At 47.3% G+C, this 24,770-nt stretch overlaps 1 protein-coding gene across 1 annotated transcript; it reads left to right on the forward strand.

Annotated features, from left to right (window-relative positions):
- Positions 1-21,845, forward strand: LOC309884016 (uncharacterized protein; the record flags this gene model as incomplete). The annotated part of the gene is made up of 18 exons (XM_082772626.1): positions 1-198; positions 2,048-2,210; positions 2,408-2,557; positions 2,957-3,117; positions 3,936-4,109; positions 4,636-4,777; positions 5,346-5,533; positions 6,026-6,167; positions 6,556-6,728; positions 12,185-12,382; positions 14,486-14,690; positions 16,515-16,664; positions 16,761-16,918; positions 17,688-17,861; positions 18,855-18,996; positions 19,363-19,547; positions 20,067-20,208; positions 21,655-21,845. 18 exons carry the CDS (start codon positions 1-3, stop codon positions 21,843-21,845), a joined length of 3,036 nt encoding a protein of 1,011 aa, XP_082628752.1.
- Between the last annotated feature and the right edge of the window lie 2,925 nt (positions 21,846-24,770).

The following is a 24,770-nucleotide window of genomic DNA, read 5'->3' on the forward strand; positions in this document are numbered from 1 at the left end:
ATGGCCATAATGAGTCTGCTGCAATGCATGGGTGCTAGCTCGCTGCTCTATTTGGCAGCAGGGCTGGTCACTCTCCTTTACTTTCTGACCAGCTTGAAGAAGACGGTTTGCAACTTGCCTCCTGGGCCGCGACCTCTTCCTCTGATCGGAAACTTGAACGTGGTGGACCTGAAAAAGCCGTTCCAGTCGCTGACAGAGGTAGGGTGTGAGCAAGCAGGCAGCAGGGAAACGTGCAATTTCCAAAGTGAGAAACGCAGCTGGGGAAATCGAGATGAGTTTGTGTTGTATGGTGGGCAGAAAAGAGATATTTGGTGTATTAGGCAGGCTGGTGGCATGAAACATTACCTACAGAAGTATACACACATGCATTTTTATATGTACATCTTAGCCATGCTTCTTCCTATACGCACACACAAGCGTGGGCCTCACCCCTTGCCATCAGCTCCGTCTCATTGGTGTCTCCAGCCCTTGGGAGGCTGCAGGCAGAAGGCACGAGCTGGGCCAGCCTGCTGACAGATCAGGGCCACTTAATACCAACACTGCTCCCTGCAGACTGACCTCTCCCTCCTCTCTTCAGGAAGGAAGGAAGGATGTCATCCCTGCAGCAAAAGAAGCAGGGTCATGTGCACATTTATTTCCCAAGCCAGATACATCCCTGCAATGCAAAGCTCAGCTCTGCCTCCCAACCCCTCCCCTGCATGCACACTGGCCAGGGTTATTTAAGAGTTGATGCTTTTGTATGTCTAGGTAAACAGATTGCTTTTTCTTATGCAGCTCCATGGATAATTTTATTTCTAAACGAGAAAAAAATACCTACATATTTTAAGGCCAGCTGCAGTGCTTGTTTCAGAAAGCATCTGCTGTGTTCCCACAGGGAGTCAGGGCCAATTCTGGGGCAATTCGAAAACCGTAGATGTGCTTGTGGGGGCCCCTAAGGAAAGGCAGCTATTTTTGGTGGCACTGGGGAATTTATGATACAGATGTCTCTTGAAGGCACCAGGCTCACTCCCCCTAAGCTGCCGGGCAGCTTCCTTTAGGCTTCCAGGCGTGCCATATCCAATCCTTGTGCTGCTGAGAAGAACCAGGGCTGATGCCAGGAAGTACTAATGTAAAGAAATGACCAAAGGCAGGCCGGGAAGCGGCTGTGATGCCCTACCCCCAGACCTGTGGCTCTGTTCGCTGCCAGGGAGGCAAGAACCAGTGCTAATGTTATCTCCCAAGCCGTCAAACAACTGCTTGATGAAAACAAATTCAATTTGTCTGGTGTAATAACAGGAGCTGCTTCTAATCTGAAATTCAATTTTCGGTAGGTATCTAATGCATAGCAAATGGTAACTCAGGCACGTCGGAAACACGAAGACATTTGGAGCGGATGGCTCTCAGTGTGTTCAAACCAAGTCTAAAATACCGAGTGAATTATTAGATTGTCAAAGCCACCCTTCTGTGTGACAGATGACTCGTATTTAATTTCCTATAAAAGGCTAGTGCTCCTGTGACATTATCTCCAAGGGTATGCTTCCTGGTTGTATTCAAGTTTCTGGTGGCCAGCAAATAATTTTGCTATGACTCCAACACTACCCACCTTGCAATAATTAGGAACAAGTGCTGTCCTGAAAGAAAGACTTATTGTCTAGCTTTGTTTTTCTAGTGTTTCTGGCTACTGCCCCAAAGCTGTGTGCGTACCCTCTTGCCTCAGATCAGTGATATTAAAATAAACAGGCCTGCCGCAGCATTTGCTAACCAGCCCCTGAACAGTGGTATCACCATGCTGGCTTGTTCCTGCAGAACACCACAGGAATGCAATGGCATTTTATTGACTGCTCAACTGATAGGAGCAGTGATAGCAAACACCTTGTTGTGCAAACAGAGTGCAAGCAGAGATGCTGACAAGTGATAGTTGTTGCTCATTAGCTGCACTACGGCAGCACCTGGAGACTCGAGGCAGGGCTGGGAGGGTCTTTGCGGGCTGGAAGCTGGCTAGGGTGGCTGCTGCTAGCGTTTGGGTCCAGGTCTGGTTCTGAATGAACATATTTATTCACCTCGTCAGCTCTCCAAGACATATGGCAATGTCTTCACTGTGCATTTTGGACCAAGGAAAGCTGTGGTACTGGCTGGATATGAAACCATCAAGGATGCCCTTTTAAATCATGCTGACGAATTTGGAGAGAGAGCTGAAATACCCATATTTAGGAAAATGACACAAGGAAATGGTAAGCAACCTTTTGGATGGTTAGTTTCGTAGCTTGACTATGTTCATTATATTCTCACAGCAGAGAACGTCATCTTCTGATGATTGCCTTTTGTCTACGTAGCCATGTATTGAGCAGCTTTGGTACCAGCGTGTAATAAGGCCTTACAAAGATTTACTAACCACAGATAGCCTAAGGATTTTGCACCTTTATTTTAGGAATAGCATTCAGCCATGGAGAGCTGTGGAAAGTTATGAGAAGATTCACCTTGTCCACACTGAGAGATTTTGGGATGGGAAGGAGAACAATTGAGGTCCGAATCCTTGAGGAACTAAATTCTCTTGTTAAATATTTTGAATCATATCAAGGTGAGTATCAAGAATTTCATCCAGAAACAGAACACATGTCTAGCAGAACAATAAAGATTAATGAAAGTTAAACTTTGAGCCAATGGTATCTCATGGTTAAAGTTCAGCATATGCTTAAGTAGGTTATTAAACTGAGGCCTTAAAACATTGAAGCTGAGTTCCCTGCCATGCATTCTGGGTGGTGAATGAGTGTTTTTGTGGAGCTTGGGACTACATTTCCACAGAAACCCAACTGAGCCTCTGCTTCTCTTCCTATTCATTGAATGTGGCATTTTACATTGCACTGTCTGACCATGTCCATGTCCAAACAGAGCCTGTTCACCCCTACCCCAGCAGCATACTCCTGCATTGCAATGGGCATAATCACATTGCCATTTGTTTGCACTACTTGAAATACAGGGAAACCATTTGACACGAAGATGATACTCAACAACGCTGTATCCAACGTCATCTGCTCTATATTGTTTGGAGAGAGGTTTGAGCATGATGATCCTGCATTTCTAACTTTGCTGAAGCTGTTAAATGAGAATACCAAGCTGTTGGGCTCCCCGATGGTGCTGGTAAGGGCTTGATTTTAAGTTTTAGCTTTTTGAGGGGATATTCCATTGTGTTTGTACTCATGGCCTCCCAAGTCTTGTTTCTTGGGGCAAGAACAAGAACATTACCAACCAGCCAGCCTGTACTGAACACATCTGTGGACCTGTACCTCCAATACACAGGTTCCCACACACCTGGGCTTTGTCTTTGCAGCTTATTAGTAAGAGAAATAAAAATAGTCTTTATTAAAGGAACTATTTTACCCTCTTTGAAGAGCAGAAGCACAATACGTCTCCCATATCAGAGATTGGCCCTGAAATGCCTTCTCAACTCTGCCTCTGAAACTGAAACAATTTGGACAAACTTCTTTCTCTTTTGTTTTGGCCACTGAAACCCAATCTTAGCAAGCTAACAGCTAATACAAGCTGCAAGCAGAGGACATTTGCTAAATTGCTTGCTAGGTCAGCTAGTGGTCTCCTTGAAGAAGTGCACACCTCTCATGGGAGGATGGAGGTGAGACCCCCCCTTCCAGACAGCCAGTACGTCCACATGGCATACCACAGAGCTGTGCTCAGTGCTGCTCTTAGGAATGGTGTAGCTGTGTTAGCATGGTGCTGTGGCTAAGCTAAGTCTCCCAGAAGTCACGGCAAGGACTTATACAGACATAGAACAAAAAGAGCACACTATTTCTGCAGCGATTTGTAGCTGCTTGGACAGTACAAGTTAAAGTAGGGGAGTTATGGCATGAAATGTCAGGACATGGGACAAGGAACCAGCACTGTGATTTGAGATACCCGTATATGTTCAAAATGCCAATTAACAGACTTCTGTTGCTCCACAGTTATATAATTTCTACCCATCCCTTGGATTTCTCTTTGGAGCTTCCAAGACTGTGCTACAAAATATCAATGAGCTGAACGCTTTCCTCCAGAAGCTCTTCCAAGAGCACAAAGAAGAGTTTAATGAGAATAACTTAACAGGTTTTGTCGATGCCTTTCTGATGAAGCAACAACAGGTACTTTAAAGCTAAGTCTTGTTTTTTTGTGTGTTCTCAGTTCTGACTCATTATTAGACTGATCATTTGTCAGGGCCTGGAGGTGAGTAAAAACAACTGCAGTGGGCAGAACACATCAAAGCTCTTACTCACAGTGAGCAGTGCTGTACTCGCTCCATCGCTCTGCTGAAACTGCTGGTTAAGGGGATCCGATTGTCAGGATTATCCCACGTGGTGAAGTAAGTTGCCACACAGCACATGCAAGGAGATCATCCCAAACCTTCCTGCAAGAACAGTATGGTGATAAACTTCATCACAATAACTGAGCTCTTACAGACCCAGTATCTGGACTTGAGAACTGGATACACACCCAGAACAGGACAAATTCTATACAGTGTACATCCTAATGCTAAAACACTAAACATCTATTTTCCCAGAGCATATGAAATCACAGAAAGCTAAAATGCAGATACAAATGGTGGCAACACAGTCATGTACTGGTATGTCTTGCTGTAGAACTTATGGCTATTACCTGATTGTTTTGAAGGAGTCAAAGAAACCCCACACTATGTTCCACAATGAAAGCTTGTTGTTTTCAACCCTGGACCTGTTTGCTGCTGGGACTGAGACCACTTCTACAACTGTGCGCTGGGGTCTTCTTCTGATGATGAAATACCCAGAAATTCAGAGTAAGGCTGAAAAGTCCTCTTGTACAATATTCTGTTGCATGCTTAAGGCTTTGGTTATAGAAGGGAGTGGAACTCATTCAGTATTGTTTAGAGTAATTATTTATGAGTGCTCCGAGGGAGATAACAACCTCTGACTTTACAAAGGGATTTTACTCAAATGGATTGCAACAAAACAGCCCAGACAAGTGGGAGAGGCTAAGGGCCAGCCTACAGTCACAGGAAAGCTCCCCCAGCATTACTGTCCTGCAGGCTATTGGCTTACGTCACTAAAGGTCTCCTGCCTCCTCCGGATCTGATCCTGATCTGGCTTCTTTTGAAGGCTATGGGGTAACAAAGGTGTGCAATCAGAATCGGGCATGTAATGTCCTGTAGTGGCTCCATTCAAGCTCCCTTGGTTCAACAGCAAAGATAAAAGAACGACAACATGCCCTGACTTACCCGTCCCACTTTCTGCTCTTCCTAAATGCCCCTCACAGTCTTCCCTGTTCTTCATCTTGGCCAAACTGAAGGCTATTCTAGTTGCAAGATAGGAGAAATATCAGCTTCTTACTCCTTTCCTTCCTCCAAGGAAAGATTCAGGAAGAAATGAACCACGTCATTGAACCTGGAGAGATGCCTAAGTTGGAGGACAGGAAAAAAATGCCTTACACGGATGCAGTGATACATGAAATACAAAGATTTGCCAATATTGTCCCAATGGGTGTATCACGAGCAACACCAACCGATGTGAATTTCCGAGGTTATGTGATTCCTAAGGTGAGCTTTGGGGCCAGCAGCTTATGCTACACAGATTCCTCACGGTTTTATTTAAAGCAGACAAGAAGAAAAATCTAAAGACGCCCTGATGCTTGATTTAACTATGAAGTAATCCTTTGTCTTGGATCCAGGGCAGCTGTTATAAACTGTTACAAACATGCACTGGACTGTGGTCTGTGATAGCTGTTTGAATCCAGAATAATGAGAGACTGTAATTAAGTCACACTGGTTGGAATATCTTATGCTAAATGTGGAACCTCTCTGTACTTCAGTATATTTCTTGAAAGATCTCTCTGAATCTGTAAGATAGAAATCTTTTATGGTCCAAAAAGAGAGCAGCAACTGCTGATAGTAGGCAAAACCACAGTGGGGCCAGGAAGCATCCTCTGGTTCTATTTGCCATGGCTCAATCTTATTCTTCCCATGAGAAAGAAAAGAGACAGCTCACTTCTGCTTCAAACAGCTACCAAGAATCTCTTTGATCCTTTTCAGGGTACAGAGGTTATTCCGCTGCTGACCTCCGCTCTGAACGATGAGCTGCACTGGAAAACCCCAGATCAGTTCAACCCTTCCCACTTCCTGGATGCTGATGGGAACTTCATTAGGAGAGAGGCATTTATTCCATTCTCCATAGGTAAGAGGGGTAATTTGTACCTCACCTGGGGCTAGGCACAGTTCCCGCCGACCCCGGGAAAGTATGAAAGTCCGGGACACAGAACACAGGATAAGGGATTTCTGGTCATTTGTTCTGTCCACCATTTCTGTTAAGTAACCACTTCTTCCTTGAAAGATCTGGGAGACGCTGATTTACCCCCAGTCACTGAGAGACCTCACGTACCTACAGGCTTCTGTGTGGTTTGAGACCAGGTCAGTAGCACCTCAAATATACAGAAAGAAGGAAGGAGAAACCTCCTACCTCAGCAGCCTGCTCTTACAGACTGTGCACCCAGTTTAGAAGGTCTCAGATGTCAACACCAACAGTTACGGTGCTTATCATTTACCTCTCTCCTGGTTGTTTTCAGGACGAAGGGCTTGTGTTGGAGAAGGACTGGCCAAAATGGAGCTGTTCCTCTTCTTCGCAGGCTTGCTCCGCAAATTTGTCTTCCAAGCCCCTCCAGGAGTGGACAAGTCAGATCTAGATCTCACTGCTGATGTCGGCTTCACCCTGAATCCCATGCCTCACCTGGTTTGTGCTGTGCCCTATGAATGATCAAACAACAGGGAGTTAATGTAGTGAACACTTGGAGCCTGAAAGCAAGTCTAGTTACAGGGGAAAAAAGCTGTCTGTACATGAGTTTTAGGGAAAGGGCACTGGGCACTGCTATTGTCTCTCCTTCATATGATTCCTTACAAAAGCTTTTGTGGTGTCTGCATAATGCAAACCCTTCAGACACCCCTGAGTACTGCTCTCAGAAACAGCATGATCCGTTCCTGGAACAGCACATCAGACATGCAGTTTTCAGGGCTGTTTGGAAGAATGAAATGGTTTTGAGCATCCTCTGTAGATGTAACCCATCAGAGGCTCTTGGCTGAGAGCCTCCGCGGGGAATTTCTCAGCCCGAAGTCCACGCTATACAGCAGAGCTGATTATCAATGGCCCAGCTGGAGACAACAGACACTTAATGGATCTGGAAATCTCCCCGGGATGGTTATTGAGATTGGACTCAGACTGAGCTTCCATTGTGCAACGCAGCCTGCCTTATCTTTATCACAGCGTCCCAGACACTTGGGCGTAACATGGGCTGATGCCAAGGGCCAGGCATGGGACGGTTATCAGGAAACACCTAAGTGGTTTGGGAAGTGGGCTCATTCCACATCACACTAGGTGCTTTATACTGGAGAGCCTGTTTATGACGGGGCCAATCTAGCAGCTTTCTGTTTCTGCTAAGAATGGCATTTCTACCACTCCCTTGCCTCGTGCTGGCTCTGACACACGCCTGACCCCTTGCTGGGCCAGCTCAGACACCTAAATTGGCAGAAAACAAGCAGCCACGGAAAGTGAATCGTTTCTCAACCAGCACACCTAAAGCCAGACACAAGCCTGAGGCAGGGCGAGGGCTGTTCAGGGACAGACAGGGAGCAGGACAGCCATGCTCCCATCGGAGGGCTGTCAGAGAGCCTCAACCCTCCTCACCTGCACCTCAGGAGCTGTAGCTCCTCTCTGCATCCACAGAGAGAGAGAGGCTCCTTCAGCGGGTGGTTCAGCTGCCATGAGGTCTGAATCACTCCCTCTCCTCTCCTCTGACTGCAAGGTGAAGCATCATGCCCTGGCTCCTGATTCAAACCTTGCAGTCTGATGCATCGGGTGTGGTGGGATGGATAGGGGCAAGACTGTTTTCCACCTGACTGAAAATGGGGCTTAAAATCTATTGAAAACGTTACCCTCTGTCTTCAGCTCTTGACAAAACACACATCCCCTGGCATTTCAAGCTGTCTTTCTCTCCAGACATTCCTTGTGCCAGGGATAGGCACAAAAAAACACTGCCATGGGCTGCCATGGAAGTTATCTGTGCTCAATACTCAGCAAGATCAGGGCCATCACAACATGAACTGCAAGCAAAACTTCAGTGCTTGCAAAAAGTGCTAGGTAGGAACCAATGTCACAAAGAGCTGGTAAAGCTCATGCTCTGCCAGCAGAGATCCTGCACCACAGACAAAGGTAATAACATTTTGTATGTAGTCACTGAAAGCTGATGTTGAAAAACTGGTAATACTGTAAAACTGGAAGAAGAAGCAGGTTAGACCTCATTACCCATTCTCTCATCTGTTCCATGAACTTGTTGCATGGGGTCTCCAGAAAGCTGGTGACATCCCAGGGGCTGCAGCCTTCCCAGAGCAGCTGCTTGATGAGCACAGTTAATGATTTATCTCATGCAGCAGCCATTATGTGTAGGAACAACAAACTGTACCTGCAGGGAGGGAAGGTGTGAAATCTGAGTGATGGTGCTGGTCAGAGAGGAGCTTCATTTGTAGAACAGAGGCAGGAAACCAGATGTGGGCTAGGGAGCGGTGAGTCACTGGCCATGCTTTTGTGTTGCTCTGGAAGAAGGAAAGGCAAATCAGGATTAAAAGAGAAAAGGGAGAACCTGACAGTTACAGAGACCAAGGCGGTGGTTGTGGCAAGTCTGTAACAGAATGGCACTGCCATTTAAACCTGACCCGTGCTGCAAATGGAAGGGAAGAAAGGAGGAACGGACTATGAAGGGATGACAAAGCAGGTGCTCTTTGTTCAGCCAAGACACTGATTCTTCCCAGTAGCTTTAGTTCACAGCTAAAGACAGCACTCTGATAGTTATACTGTGCCTTGTGCCTTGTACCAGTACTGCACTGGTACCTGCACTGTATTGCACTGGTGTTGCACTCGCATTGTACCTTGGAGCCAGCTCCAGCTTGCAGATACATCTCGAGGAGTCTGCTTAACAAGCTCTGTAACACGAAAGCCTTTGCTGCTCTGCTTGCTTACATTCATTTTGCTCTTGCTTTATTTGCAGTCGAACTACTGCAAGCTTGACCTTAGCTCCTACTTAACAAATAAATATTTTGTTCTGTTGCTGTTGATTTATCTGGCGTTGCAGGATGAAGTAGATTTAGGGTCAAACTGATAAAGCTGGGCTGCAGCACCTTTAATACGCCCACGCTTGGGAGGTGAGTGCAGGGATCCCTGGGCAACACGCGGCCAGAACATGTTTAACAATGCAAAGGGTGAGCAATACTCCGAGCCACAGGCAGCTCACAGAAAATCAGGGAATTTCTAACTCCGTAAGGTCACAACGGAACAGCTCTTTTCAATACTTTAGTAGTCATCCCCTTCAAAAGTATCCCCTATCAAAAACAAATGCACAGTCCACATGTCGATGCAGGGTAACTACATAAGAAGGGAGCAATTTTCAGAGCTCATTGTCAGGTGAATTAGAGAGTGAGTCCTCTCAGATTTCCAAAATGCTTAAGATGCCATGCAAGGCTTTTTCTTGCATTGGTCCCAGGGAGACAGACAAGCAGCTGAGATGGTATTGTGTGAAGAGAAAACAATGATGGAGAAGGAAAACCCTTCACAAACACACTGCCTTGGAAGATGTGCTTGTTTGCCTTAACGAGGACATGTAGAAGAGAGGCAGGAAGAGTAGGGCCACACAATGTCCCAGAGAGGACAAGTCATCTGCTTCCATTAGCCTTTTCTCATCTGCAGATGCAAAGCGAAAAATTAAAGTGAATGGCAATAAATTTAAGCTAATAGAAGGAAATAGGTTTTTCTGCCTTTTACAAACTTTAACACCGGAGGGGGGATGCAACTCCACATTCTTCAAGGTAAAAGCCACATCAGAAATAAAAAAACCTTTTTTGGCTGGGGAATACACTATCGTACAGTGCTCACTTGGAGCTCCCCCAGTGCCTGGCTGCTGTCTGAGGCAGGATGCTGCTCTAGATGGCTCTGATGTGGCCTCTCACGGTGAGTCCTGAAGCTCCTGCACTTGCTTAAAAGGAACTCATTGTGGTAATAGCCTGCAAGGATTGTCTGAGCCTGCAGTCCTGGATGCACTGCTAGGAACGGGAAAAGTCAAGAGTGTGGCTGGCAGGGAGGGCACAGAGATCTTTGGGGATTTAAGTTAAATTAAGGGACGCAGGGCTGGTGCTTTCCTTGGCTTTACACACCATGGGCTGCCAAAACGTGGTGGCTGTGCTCAGGGTGATGGGCAATGCTGACCATGCCTGTGCTTGTGTCCTGCCTGGCGTGCTCGGCTCACATGCGGTGTCAGGGGGCCGCAGGGACCGGGGACAACCTGGCTGCGAGCACCCCGAGGGGCCCGGCTGCCCCAGGAATGCACCTGGAGCGCTGTCAGCGCCTGGCAGGTGCTTTGTGCTGGGCTCTGTGTGCTCAGGCAGGGCAGCACGTAGCCCAGACGCATTATTGAGACAGGAATTTCTTGTCATCGCAAGAGCTTGACTTACCTTTGTCATTTTAATGCATTGCACTCAGAGGTTGGTTTGAAAAAAAAACACAACACACTCTCTCCCCCCCCCCCCCCCCCCCGGCTTTTCAGAGATAATTTAAGGCTCTTTCTCTGAAAGGCCTTTTTATTATTTCGGTGGCTCCCAGGGCAAGGATGAAATACCACGAGTGGCAGTGACACGTAGCTCTTGCACCGCAGGGTGCTCCGCTCCAGCAAAGCCCTGCAGGAGCAGACACCTTGCCCAGGGCACGGAGCTTATGCCCCTGCCAGCTGTCATCGCGGTGCCCATGTCCTGTGCCCCCTGCCAGCCCCGATCCTGCTCGCCCGCCTTTACACCCCCCCTGCCTCTCTGCTCACTTGAGCAGGCAGGGTTGAGTCATCCCAGGCATGCTCTTCGGAAAACCGTTGCCTCCAGCCCATTTCTTGGAAACTAATAAAAAAAAAAATCCCAGAAATGTTGCGACACACTTACAGCTTCTGCTTCTGGGCACCACCGCGCTGTGACTTCTCCGCACTGTGCGGCAGCTCCGGCATGCACCGAAGCGGCCGTTTGCCTCGGGACCGTGCTAGCACAGCTATGCCCTCCTCACGTCGGGCCACTTCCTTCCCTACCCTCTGTGCATTCACAAGTCTGAGGACATGCTTGCTGAATAATATTCTTTATACGATCTAACCTTTGGATAAATGCACCTTTAGCCCTATGCTTCCTTACAATGTAAGAGATCTTTCTTCCCCAAACAAACTTATTCCACTGACTATTTATTACCAGATCTCAATTTCCTCCAGAGGAGATGTTAACCTTTAGGAGGAATGCAAGCTCCAGGTATTTTGTACCTTTGACTTAAATTAATTCCATTCTCCATCTTGCTCACGGTCTGGAGCTGCCAGGGCAGCCACCTTCATTAACTTCATCTCCTTCCCTCTCTCACTTAGAAGCTGCTCTTTCAAAATGAGGAATCCCCCCAGAAAGTTTCAGATCTAATTTTGCCTTTCCATTTCATGTATGCTGAATCCACTCATGATCATTTGATCCAAGCTCATTTTCCATGGCTAGCTATTACATGTCCTCCACTTCAGACACAGAGTCTGCAATCACATCCCTTCTGGGCACCTCAGAGCTTACTTTATGATAAAGTTTACAGGCTACGACACCGAGGGATACAAGGGCTTTACCATCATCAACAACCTTTGATCTCTACTTGACATCAACAAAGTTAAAGTCTCCCTTAACAACACTATTTCTTTCTCTAGCAGCCTGGAGATCTCAAACCCTATCCAAACCTGAATCTGGAGGTTTCTAATAGTACTCAAAGAATCTTTTTATTTCCCTGTGTCAGCAGAGTGTTCGGAGGGTCATAGTACTGCTAGTAAAGGACTTTGAGGTCTCGGGGAGGAGGAGGCTATAGAGGAATGCCAAGCACCTTTTCCCATGTATATGTTCTTGCACACACATGCATAGGTTTGTAATTTGAAACTCTCTTTACTTCTGGACAGGCTTTGCAAACTGCTTAGACCACATTCTCTGAGGTGTTTAAAGAGGGTGGAGTAAGCAGTATTTATTTAGGTACTCTACAAACCTTAATAAGAATCGAGTGCTTGTAGCAATCGCAGAGAACAAACAGAAAGCCAGCTGGCAGAAACTGAACAGTGCCACTGCATTTTTATTGCTTCTAACACAAAAAAAATATATTATTACAAAAAAATGTCTTTTTTAATTTCTTTTATCTCTGATCCTGTATTAATTTGTCTGCTCTGTGCAGCAGTATTATTAGCTGTAATCTATTTTTCAACTGGCTCTAAAAATTCATCTTTTAAATTGCCTCCTGGTCCAACTCCTCTTCCGATCATTGGTAACCTGCATTTGGTGGATATTAGAAGGCAAGATAAATCTCTAATGAAGGTAGGACAAAAAAAACCCAAACCCAGACCCTTGTGCATTTTAAACCTGCCTGGGCTATATCCGTGCGTTTTTTTTTTTTTTTGTCTTTTTTAATTTGAACTAAATTGTAAAGGTGTGAAAATTGCTTTATAATATTTTCTCTGATCTTCTTCAAGCCAATGTCTGTGTTGATGCAATGCCATTTGTGAGCGATCAACCATTAAAAAAAGACCTCTGGGTAATACGTGATTTCTTCATGTAATTGTGATGATGTACATGAAGTGTATAATGCTTGTGGGATTTTAAATATTAATTTGACAGCTCTGATGCACAGAAAACTTGTATAGCATTAGGAAAGAACTAGCATGAAATGAAACTGCTTCCTTATCCCGCGCCCTAGAGAAGCGGTGGGGAAATTTTACGATGCGGTGACCCCAGCGCTGCTTCAGAGGGTGCCAAATCCAGACACCCTGTTGCAAAATTGACTTCCCTCTGGCTGAGTTGGATTTGCATTAAAATCTAGATAGCAGTACAAGAGTGGGATGGAAAGTTTGAGCAGCCTGGAAGCTCTTCCATTAGCTTGCAATTGAAACGACTTACTTTGCTCGTGCTGGTAAACCGCTTGTTGGCATCAGGTGAGGCTGGCACAGCCCGGGGGGTTGCTGAGCGCTCCCTCCTCGCCCTGTCAGAGAAGCACCAAGGGATTGACCTGCTGGGGACACAGAGAGAGTGAGCAAACAGACAGCAGCAGCGGTGCCCAGGCTCCCTAACACCCCTGCCACACAAATGCTGGCAGCTCTCGGGGAGGATTTGTGGTGCTGGGGGGTGAGGCTGCAGCCCCTGGGCTTGTCTGTGGGCAACAGCAGGGTTGGGGGCAGTTTACGCAGCGGGGCTGGGCAGATGTTTGCCTCTGAACTGTGTTTTTGAATTACCTCTGCATGCTTTCATCACCTGCAAGGCTGTATTTGGTATCGCCTATGTTTGCCTTTAATTTGGGATGAATCCAGAGGGGTTATCCCTACTTCTCACCCCACAGATAATAAAAAAAAAAACGGTGACTGCATTGAGCAACATGCAGCAGTGGTTGCTGGCTGGGCACTCCAACAGGAGAGCTGCAGGCAGGCAGGATGCACCCTTCTCCTCCACAAAAGCTGCTGCTGCAGCAGCTGCAGGCTGAGGCTACACACACACAGCGTGTGCCTGCCTGGGAGGCACAGCAGGGCTGGTGCTGCCCTTCTCTGCTGTCCCCAGGGACTGCCAGGGAGCATGGTACAGCCGCAGCAGCGGTGTTCAGCCTCATGGGCAGGCTGCTGGTGCAGTGACGTGGAGATACCCAGGGAAAAAGCAGGCATTGAGGACACAGCAGGCATGTAGCAGCAGGCACACGTGCGATGGTCCTCACCGAGCACGCATTTCCTCAACTGTCTTCTGCTACACTCTGCAAAGAGCCCGGCTATGCTGTGGCAAAGATGTGCCCTTTTTGGTGCAAAACGAGCATCACTCTGCATACGAGCACAGGGTCAGCCAGCAGTTCAGGCAGCCTCCTGCTCCTGCCACAGGCTTCCCTGCTGTGCCCAGCTAAGCTAGAGGTACCAAAGCCAGGTCCGAGCACAGGGGCATGGGATTGCAATTTGCGGTCGTGCAGGGCAAACTGTACACCCAGCGTGGGTGAGCTTGGCTCCTGATCTAGCAGCAGGGATGCTGGAGTGCTTTGGTACAAGACGGGTGTCATGAGCAGGAGCTTTCCCGAGTGACAGCATCATTATTTGCACTGAAATGCCTGCTCCGTTTTTGTCTCTCTCTGGTTTGTCAACTTGGGCTGCCATTTGAGGTCTGGTCTTTAACTCTAGGTGCTTGTTTTTTTTTTTTCACTTTTTGACTTTCCCCTTAACATAGAAATGAGATTAGCAAGGCCCTGACTGAGGGGTGGGGGCTGCCGTGGGGCAATAAACCCCAAAAACCAGCCTGGCATCCATGCAAACACCTGGTGCTTGACCATGATGAGCTTCGACTGATGGATGCCACTCTGCAGGGGGTGGCTCTGCATCAGACATAGCAAGTCCTTTCTGAAAGAAACGGGCACTTTCCTTCTTCGCTGACTGTCACAGCTTGCCTCTCTTTCAGCTTGCGGAAGAATATGGCCCGGTCTTCACCCTCCATTTTGGCTTCCAGAAAGTTGTGGTCCTGACTGGGTACGAAGTTGTGCGGGAGGCGCTTGTGAACTACACAGAGGAGTTTGTAGACAGACCATCCATCCCAATATTTGACCAAATTCAGAACGGAAACGGTACTAGAGAAATGAGGGGGGGCGGGCGGGAGGGATGGTACCGTCGCTCAGTGCTTCCCTAGAGCCAGGCTTTTAAAAATCCCCCTTGGACCCTCCTGAAGCCAAGCCGATGGAAAATGTTTGTTTTTTCTCACTTTCATGCACGTCTCCTTTACACTGCCATTGTTTTTGGCAGTGCACCTGCAGACTGATCCCTATCCTAAGCATTGGAGGGCAAGGTGCGGGATTTTTAAAGGTGCAGTGGTAATTCTGGGGTGATTTCCATAAATGCCCCTGAGAGCAGCTCACTGCCACCACCACATTTCCAAACCTCCCCTGTGGGGTCATGGGACTTTGGACTGGCTGGCTGGGCTGTATGGATTTGAAGGGTTTGTCCTGTTCACCTGGTGCTAGGTACCTCAGTTTTGGATGCCAGTATTCCCCAGCATCTTGTCTCCACCAAGGCTGGGATGTGAAATGTATTCAGCAGTGGGCTGAGTCTGGAAATTCTTGCCACAAACATCCCATAGTTTTCCCAAGGTGGCTCTCCATCCCTGACTAGTTCAGAGGACATCTTGCCCTGTTCTTCCGCCCTCTGCTTCGGCTGGGGCTTTAGCGGTGAGCAGCCAAAAGGCAGCTTTATATGCTGGTCACAGGCTGGAGCTGGGATTACAATTAGAAATTAAATTACCCAGCCATAATATCAAGAGATGAATTTATCGCTACATAAGGAAAAGGAATCGATGGGGAGAAAAGCATCGTTCAGAGCTGATTTACATATAAAATATCCCTTTGGGAAACTGTCGGTATTGCACTATAAGTCCTTTCACACTTACCTTCCTAACCCAAGTTGGAGCTGCTCAGAGGTGACCTGAAGCTGTAAATTCACAGGGGCTGTTAAGTAGCAAGGGTCACAAATTCTCCAGTGAAACATTTTTTCTCTCCAGCAAATGTCAATTTGTTGACTCTGAAGCTGTTTGCAGAAAATGAGTGGTCCAGATGAAATTGCCTGAATTAAAGAAAAATCAAATTTAGAAATTTGCTTTGACATTTTTAAATTGAGAAGTTTTGCTTTCCAAATTAAAACTACCCTGCTGTAAAACTGTGTTTGTTCTAAAAAAGGCAAATAGATGTAAAAACCTTGCAGCCAAGATGTGAAATACTATAATCCAGCTTTTTTAATTGACGCTGTCTGAGACAGTCCTCAGATTACTAACACAATTTTTTTCTTTCACTATCTCCAACCCTCTGATGGGATGAAATACCCATCCCTGCTCATGGTGGCTGTGATCATCAAGGCATGAGCTCAGTGACAGCCACAAAATGATAGTGTTTTTACCACTGCTGAAAATACATTGGGAGTGTATTTTCACTGTTACTGGGAATCTCAAAAAAACAGTTCAGCACTGTCTAGGGTTTACAAGACTGAATTATCCCATCCCACAAAGATAAAAGATCTTTATGATTGGAATAGAACAAAGGGAGAAGCTTCAAAGATACAACGCTGTTGCTTGAGGCCCTAGACTTGCAACCAAACAGGGTAAGAATGGTTGCATGATTGACTAAGTCCAACCTCTCTCCCCAGCCCTACAGCCAAGCAGTGGTGGTCTGAAAGCCCTACCTGCTTATCTTGCAGCTGGGGCAGGCTGGGCTGGGTGGGAGCTGGTTTTTCATGAGCTACAGGCTCGGTGAGACTGGGAAAACTGAGCTGAGAGGATACAGGGATGGGGCACAGAGAAATGGGAGATCCTTATTCCCCAAATCCATTAGAAACTGGGCAGCACAAACACTTGTGGAGATCCCGCTTTGTCCAGTTCCGTATCTTGTTTTGTGTGGTGGGGATCTTCTGTGCATGGTGCCAGCAGTGATGTCTCATGGCCCCCCCAGGTGTCTTCTTCTCCATCGGGGAGCTGTGGAGAACAACGCGGAGATTCACCGTGTCCAGCATGCGCAACCTCGGCATGGGCAAACAAATGATGGAAGGGAAAGTCTTTGAGGAGCTTCACTTCCTTATCGAGATGATCAAATCCTTCAAAGGTGAGCTGGGGACCATCACAGTGCTCCACAGCATCATGTGTGTCACTGCTGCTGCTACAACATCACACCAACACGTCCATCCTCCTCCCATTGCAGGGGAACCTTTCAGCCTGAGGTCCTTCAACATCGCTCCCATCAACATCACCTTCCTCATGCTCTTTGGGGACAGGTTTGACTACAAGGACCCAACATTTCTCACTCTCTTAAGACTCATAGATGAAGTTATGATTCTTCTGGGATCTCCGTATTTGAATGTAAGTAACCTGTCCCACAGGGTAATGCCTTTTTCCGCTGGCACATTGCAACAAGCCACACAAATCACAGGGAACAGTTCAGGAGTTTCCAAATGTTTGGAACCTGTTGTTACACCTCTAACGTTCTTCATGTACCACCTTGGTCACCACAGGTGTGCAGCCAGATTCCCCTCTGATATCCTGCTTTTGCACCATCCTGCAGATCTGTGTGGAGCTAAAATGAGAACTGAACTATGGTCATTTTAGCTCCACAGGTATTTGATGGCTCCTTCAACACAATCACACCATCTAGGCTTTCTCTGCCTTTGCAGTGTTTTCTAAAAAGACACATTCAGTGTTGATATCTAGGTGAGGGAGACTTCACAGACTGCATTAAAAATGCTTTCTTAGAGAGTACCAGGAAAACTCTGCATATCTTCAAACCATCATACCCAATCATTCATAACGGGTGCTGGAAAAAAACAAGCAGTCACATAAACTGCCTGCCTGCCTGGCGTGCTGAGAGGCTGACCAGCCTGTTACTGGTAGAGGAGCTGCCCCCACACAACAGTGCAAATGTTTATAATTAGGTAGTACTGAATAAAAGCTCATAGGTTTCAAAGCCCACCCTCACGAAAATGTGCCGGTGAGCCCTCTGGGTCCCTGGGATGCTAAAATTGTACTGCTAAAAGACAAAACTCACCTGATCTATCATGTCCTAGGAAGAAGGTATTTCAGCATGTTGATACTTCTACTGACCTATCGCTTCTCTTTTTTAATTCCTTGTTAGTATTTCAATTTCTACCCATTCCTCGGATTTCTCTTCAAAACCCACAAGATTTTGCTTGAGAAAATAGAAGACGTGCGCGCCATTATAAGGCAATACATGAAGGCAAGCAGGGAAGATATCAATGAGAACAGCGTGAGGAGCTACACTGATGCACTGATATTCAAGCAACACGAGGTATGTCACTGCTTAGCTCTGTTGGCTGTTTGCAGTTTGGATTTTCTAGGTCAAACAGTTGCTGAGTCTTGATTTCAGTCATCTCATGTAAATGTGTGGAAGGTAACTCTGTTATTCTTGTGGCACTGAAATCAGATTCCTGTCTCGTACAGTTGGTATAATTTACTGCAGGGATTTTTCTACCAAAGTGAAGAAGTGAAAGTCACTCTCTCAGTCCAGTCCTGAAATAGCAGCACTAATAACGTGAGATGAACTCTTTGTTCATAGTAGAAAATGCATGAATTCACATGAAAGCTGACTCTGCCTTTCTTTTTATGACAACAGATCAATTAATCATTGATACAGTTGCTCCAAGATGAATGATACACTTAAAGCACTTGAGTGATAAATTGTCAGTACGTTTGCTAGCCCTGCCCTGCACCTCACTTTAGCAGAGACTCTGCAATTTCACACATCAGTTGATTTCATTCCACACAAAATATTTGGACTCTGAGTTTTTTCTTCTTTCCCACTGGAGCTGGGCCAACGTGAGGCATTAGCTCTTCTACACACCTATATGGAGGAAGGTTCACTGCAGTCCTAAAGCCCAGGAGAAGCACTCTGAAATGTCATTTTGAACACTGGTGGGGATGCAGTCTTGCTGCTCCCTTCCTGGGTAGGAAGAGTCTGGGATTAGCTGAATCTCCCTCCGTACAGGGGAGCCACTGGGCTCTTTCCAAACCTGTAAGGCTGAGACTATCAACAGCATCTGGCCCTCAGCCCCAGGCTGCTTCTGGGTGGGGACGAATGCCAAATCACCACTCCACTCCAAATCTCCTGTCTTTGGTGCTGTTTGCTGTGTGTGCAAGATCAAGCCATCCATCACCCAGCTCACAAACACAGGATCATGCCCAACAGTTGTGTGGGTTATGTGGTATTTCCCAAACCCGCTGAGTGCTGACACTTCGTTTTTTAAGAGCTTTCTTACCGGTCACTATGCTTGTGTCTCTCAAGGAGAAAAACAAGAAAGACAGCATCTTCCACGATGAAAACCTAATAGCATCCATACTGGACCTGGTCATGGCAGGAACAGAGACCACAGCCACGACGCTCCAGTGGGCCATCCTGCTCATGATGAAGTACCCGGAGATTCAGAGTGAGCTCCTTTCACCTACTCTCCTCCTGTGGCATGGCTGATACGGGAGGGAGAGGCCTCCCACCTCTTTAATTTACGAACTCCCACTGTAATTAGATGCTGAATGAAGTTACAACAAAAGAGTCCCTGTGCCTTGCTGGGAGAAAGAGTGGAGACCAGAGCATGATGCTGGGAGAACAGCCCATGCACGTGCCTAAACTAGAGACAGAGCTGGGGAAAGCTGGGATGGTGTTTTAAGAATCCTCTCCCTCCAGACCTGGAAAAGTATATTTTTACCAAAACTGAATCCGAAAGTGTTGGCTGCCTTGCTGGGACACATCTTTTTTTGTTCTGAACTTTTTTTTGAACTTTCTTTGCTCCTTCCAGAAAAGGTGCAAGAGGAGATTGGAAGAACCATCAAAGTTGGAACGTGGGCCACGTACGAGGACCGGAAGAACATGCCCTTTACCAACGCGGTGTTACACGAGGTGCAGAGGTTTATCACCCTCCTGCCCCACGTTCCCCGCTGCACTGCTGTTGACACCCACTTCAGGGGCTACTTCCTCCCCAAGGTAGGTAACTGCTCCAGCCCATTTTTGGGTTGCTCCTCCTGATTTCTGCTGGTAGGACTAGAGACCGCTTTCTTTAGAGGGAGCTACAGGACAGGAGCCCAAAGTGTCCAAAATTACCCACAGAAGGGTTTCTTCCTCTCCAGTGACTATGCTGAGTCCATGGAGAACAGTGTTAGAGGACTTGATTCAGGCCCTCTCATGCTCAGCACTTCCTCACTCCAGGAGTGACCTTGGTTTACCTCTTTGATGCTATCTGCACAGCGAAGCATCTGCCAGGGAATTTACAGGATCTGCCTGAGGTTTTCGCTGCGCCACGTGGCATTTGGCTTCGATCCTTGGCACTGCTGGGAAAATCTCACTGACATCTCTCTCTGTTGACTGATGGGATAAAACCTTCAGGGTCAAATCTCCTGGGACAACAATGTTTGTGTCACAAAATAAAGCAAAACAGAGGAACAGATCCGTCGCTCCTGCCCAAGAATTTTACGTACAGAGCTATTTTCATGTATTTTCTTCCAGGGTATAATTGTAATCCCATCACTCACTTCCGTGCTGCTGGACAAGACACAGTGGGAGACACCACACCAGTTCAACCCCAACCACTTCCTCGATGCTGAAGGGAATTTTGTGAAGAGGGAGGCTTTCCTGCCCTTCTCCACAGGTGACTAAAGCTCTGACCTGCAGAGCTGAGGCTACAGCAGGATCATTTCATTACAATGCGCACTAATGGGGGTCTTCTCAACTAAGTGGTGCCTTTTTGGGGCTGCCAAGGATTCCATCAAGACCATTTCTTTTAGAGGAAGAAGCCACCGTGTGGTTAGGGGGGTTATTGGGCACTTGGCATCCTGGATTCTGTTCCTGACACTACCTTTGTCTGCAATTTTGGTCATCTCAAACTTTTTTTTTTTTTTTAAGTTTCACCTGTAATATACAATGAACATTCTCTCCCTGGAGGCTCATAATCCCAGCCCCCTTCGGACTCAAACTGAGCTAATGGCTGGAACAGTTGTTAGGTATCAGAAACTCTCCCCTGAGCCTTCCTAAAAGACAAAATATCACTTAGTGCCTTCCTGACAGCCATAAATGCTTCCAAAGGCTGCTAATTTCCAGAAATGCCTGCCTCCCAGCCTGTGCTCTCCATGACTACAGCCGCGTGCATTACAAGAGGGCACAGCTGGATGGAGCAGTCTTGCTGGGATTTTAACAAATCTCAGCACTGCAGGAGCCCATAAGTACTACAAAGGGAAACTTCCTGTAAAATCCTACAAATCCTCATGTGTAATCTTACACTTCCCAGCTGTTCCTCTGCAATGATGACTTGAAGGTGTTCCAGAACGTGCTACAGCCTCAGACCCTTCTGACTTTAGGAAGCCAGTTCTCGCTGTCCACCAAGTGCTTCACCCCTACAGAGACTGTCATGCAAGGGCTGGGAATCTGGCACAAAGGGGGAGTAGGAAAGGAGAAACAGTCTTTTATTACAGTGAGAAGTGAGTTTTGGACCATTCCTCTTTGGGAAGAGGTGGCATGTTTCTATCAGGCTGCTTTTCAAGAGAAAGGGACCAGTTAAAGATACTGAGGGAGTTGGAAGGTTCGTAAGTCCATGCATGCGATTTGGTGAAGGAAAGGATCTCCTCCTTATTGAATACAAAAGTTGCAACCCTAATCCACAGCCCTGCTGTGCTAAGCACCCTTATACGCAGAACAGGAGCCTGTCTGCTCCAGAGAGCTGGTGATCTAAACAGGCAGTCTTGTGGGGAGGGGAACAGGGCGAAGGAGAGGAAGGGATTTGCTTGGTCTCTTTGCACTCAAGTGACAGGCAGGATAACAACTCATTGCCTAATGAGGTGAGAGATCCCCCATTCATTAGACAAGATAACCTCCAAAGAAAGGAGAGAAGAGAGTACATCATAAATACAAAATAACCCTGCAGCTTGCCACGTGGCTGCCACTTGATGCCAGTGTGAAGGGTCAGCTACCTTTAGCAACTTGGGCTGCTCTGCTCCAAAATGCCCTGAAGCCACCTCAGAGGTTTCACCCCTGTTTCCATTATGTTTCCTGCTTTTAACTTGATACTTCCATCAAGTAAACCCACTGCTTTCCTCTGCAGGGCGAAGGAACTGTATCGGAGAAAGCCTGGCCAAGATGGAGCTGTTTGTCTTCTTTGTAGGATTGCTGCAGACATTTACTTTCCAACCCCAGCCAGGAGTTTCAGAGTCCGACTTGGACCTCACTGTCCCTGAAACAACCTTCACGTTAAGGCCTCGGCCGCAGGCAACCTGTGCTATCCTACGTGAATAACCACAGCTTCGCTGAAGAGCCCCCCAGGCAAGCGGGGAAGCTGCTAAGGCCCAACTTAGCTTGGCTAGGACTCGCCACCCCCATCCTGACACATCACGCTCGTAGTTCCTTCTTGCTGTCTCCATCCACTCCCACTCCACTGCCCTCCACCTCTCCATCTGCCCCGCAGGTCACTGACCCGCTCGTTGGTCCTGAGCTGCGAGGGGGTGCAGACGATCGATGTCAAACTGTGATCCTGGCTCACCAACACATTCTCCAGAGAGGGAGGCTGTGCCTGGAGCAGGTGGAAGGACCACGGAGGATGTCTGGTGACATGCACACAGTCCATGAGATGTAGGTGTGACATCTGGGCTCCCACGGCAAAGCAGCAAGGTTGATAACATTGCACAAATCTGCCCCAAATCCCTGGGACAGACACACTGACACTCACAGCGAGTCACAGAAATATGCCATGGGTCACACAGTTGAACCATCTGCAGGTACCTCCTGAACCAAGCTCTCCATAGCTTCTAGGCAAATTCTGTCAGGCTAGGCAGCCAGGTCAAACACAAGAGTGAAAAATAACAGACCAGTTCATGTGATTTGGGGATGAAGTTCTTTATGCCTTGGAACAGAGTCCTGAAAGACACCTCAAAGTCTGCGAACCTGTTTAATTGGCTGAGTGCTGCTACCACCAAGTTCACTGCTGCTTCACAGCCTGAAAGAAAGAAGAGCTACATTTCTGACACCAGTTTATATTTGTACCAGCAACTGATCATAAAAGGCTAATGATACAGGAAAATAAACAAGAGCAATTTCTCGTTTTATGACTCTCTGTTTTTCCTGACCATGTTGAATAGGAGCAAATGTTTTCCCTCTCTCACAATCTCCTGGGGAATCAATCCGGTATTTGGGACACTTTGGCCACTGGAACCAACCATGCAAATGGAGTCTAATTTCACGGTGCCTACATTGCATACATGCACTCAAGGAGACTTGGGATCAGGGATTAGAAGCGACCTGGTTTTGGTTATTTTCCTTTACTCTGTGGCTTTATCTGGCTGCTGTCCCTACCTGTAGCACTCTTATCTTCCATCACACTCTGCAATCCTATTCCAGTTGATGTATAGCTCAGGCAATTTTCCATCCGCATAACCACCTGTGAATTGCCTTTTCCATATGCATTATCTTATCATGTACTTTATCACCCTGTTTGTCTCTCCCTTCATGGGAACCCAATAAAGTTTTAATTTTCCCATGTCTTCATTATATCTGATGTGCCTGCCACCCAACCCTGTGCTGCACAGAACATGAAGGTTGATCCTGAGCCCAAGAGTGACAATGAATATTGTCAGTTCAACTCGTATCTGGTGGATGAGAGGTTCTGAATGCCCTGGTCCTACTAACAAACTGCTCAGCAGGACACCCTCCATATCTGCAGAGTGGTTTCTCCAAGGCAAAGAGCTTTCCCTTTGAGCTCAGCTATGGCTACTGGTCAGTCCTGAGGATAGCCTTTGTTTTTCACTTTTTTTTTCCTTGCCTAACCATCACATCTTGCTTGCAGGGGCAGAATGAAAGGCTCCCACCACACCTTCACTGATGCTAGTGCTGTCTCTGCATAGTGCCTTGGACCTCGAGTCTCTCACCTCAGCTCTGGCCCTCCCAAAGCATCACTTGCTGACTCTGTTTCTGTTGGGCAGCAGGATGGGGTCTTCTTCAGGGGGCAGACAGGTAAAGCAACTGAGCAACAAGCTACACATCAACTCAATGAAGGTAGGGAAGTGAAAAAGACTTTTGCCTTTGGCTTCTGAGAGGCCAGGCCTGTTCCTGCTCTACCCCCCTTCAAAACTAATATGAACTCAGAAGAAACATGTGGCAACCACCTAGTGCTTGGGGGAGAAAACGGCTGGGTTCAAATCTGCATTAACTCACTGGTGGAACCTCAGACCTGACCCCTTGTCACTGGCTTTGGGTGTCCTGGCTTGGAAGGAGAGAGGTGGCTCCTTTCCCAAAAGCACAGCAGCCTCCAGAGCCTGCTCTTCTCAGACATCACCTTTCCTGCTGGCTTTCTCTGTCAGGCAGAGCAGCAGAATTTGCAATATTCATGCCTCAAAGAGAGCCACAAGGTGCAAACATCCAAGGGAAACAGGTTCCCTTGACTCCTTTACAAATGTATCTTACTTGTACCTGTATTAGCAGACAGACGGAAGTGATCGCTTGCTCTCCAGCACACTAAACTAGATAGCTGAATGTATCTCCACAGAAGAAAGTGCTGTCTCCCATTTATTCCTTCAGCCAAATGATGGCAGAACATTGATTATGACTCAGCTACTGATTTATCTAGCAGAAAACATTGGCTCCCTGGGCTCATAAGTGGGTGGAAATACCATTTCCACGTTCCTCAGTGGCCCTGAGGGTCTTCCTGCTGGCTGCAAAACATGTTTGTGCCTTGCAACACACCATCCTGAATTGAAGGCGAACATCTTGGGGCAGGACAGGTTGCTGGGTATTGAAAATTAGGTATGAACAACTCCACCTCACCCCGTGTCTGTGGCTCACGGCACGTGCAGCGGGCTGGGCAGCGTGCTCCACATCCCTGCCTGCAATCCCCGGTGCTGCTTGATGCTGGGGACAGGGGTCCCTGCTCTCGAAGGGGCAATGATCAGGTGTCAGGATTGCAGCAACTGTACAGATTTGTAAAATGAGGACCACCTTCTATTCGCAGCCCCTTTGTGCACCGGCCAGAGCAATAACCGCTGTGCAGAATCTCATTTCTGTTTTCCTTCTGCCACGAGATGGCACCACGATCCCTCCAAGTCCCAGGCAGCCCAACCCTGCACTCCTTAATGGGCTAAAATGCTCTGCCAGCTACAAACCAGTGCTCTCAAAAGGGGGCAGAGCTAAGCCGTGAGGCTTTATGCATCCCCAGTCCAACTGTGGTCACCT

The sequence above is a fragment of the Aythya marila genome (genome assembly GCF_965140915.1).
Source record: "Aythya marila genome assembly, chromosome: 15".
In the NCBI taxonomy this organism is placed as follows: domain Eukaryota; kingdom Metazoa; phylum Chordata; class Aves; order Anseriformes; family Anatidae; genus Aythya; species Aythya marila.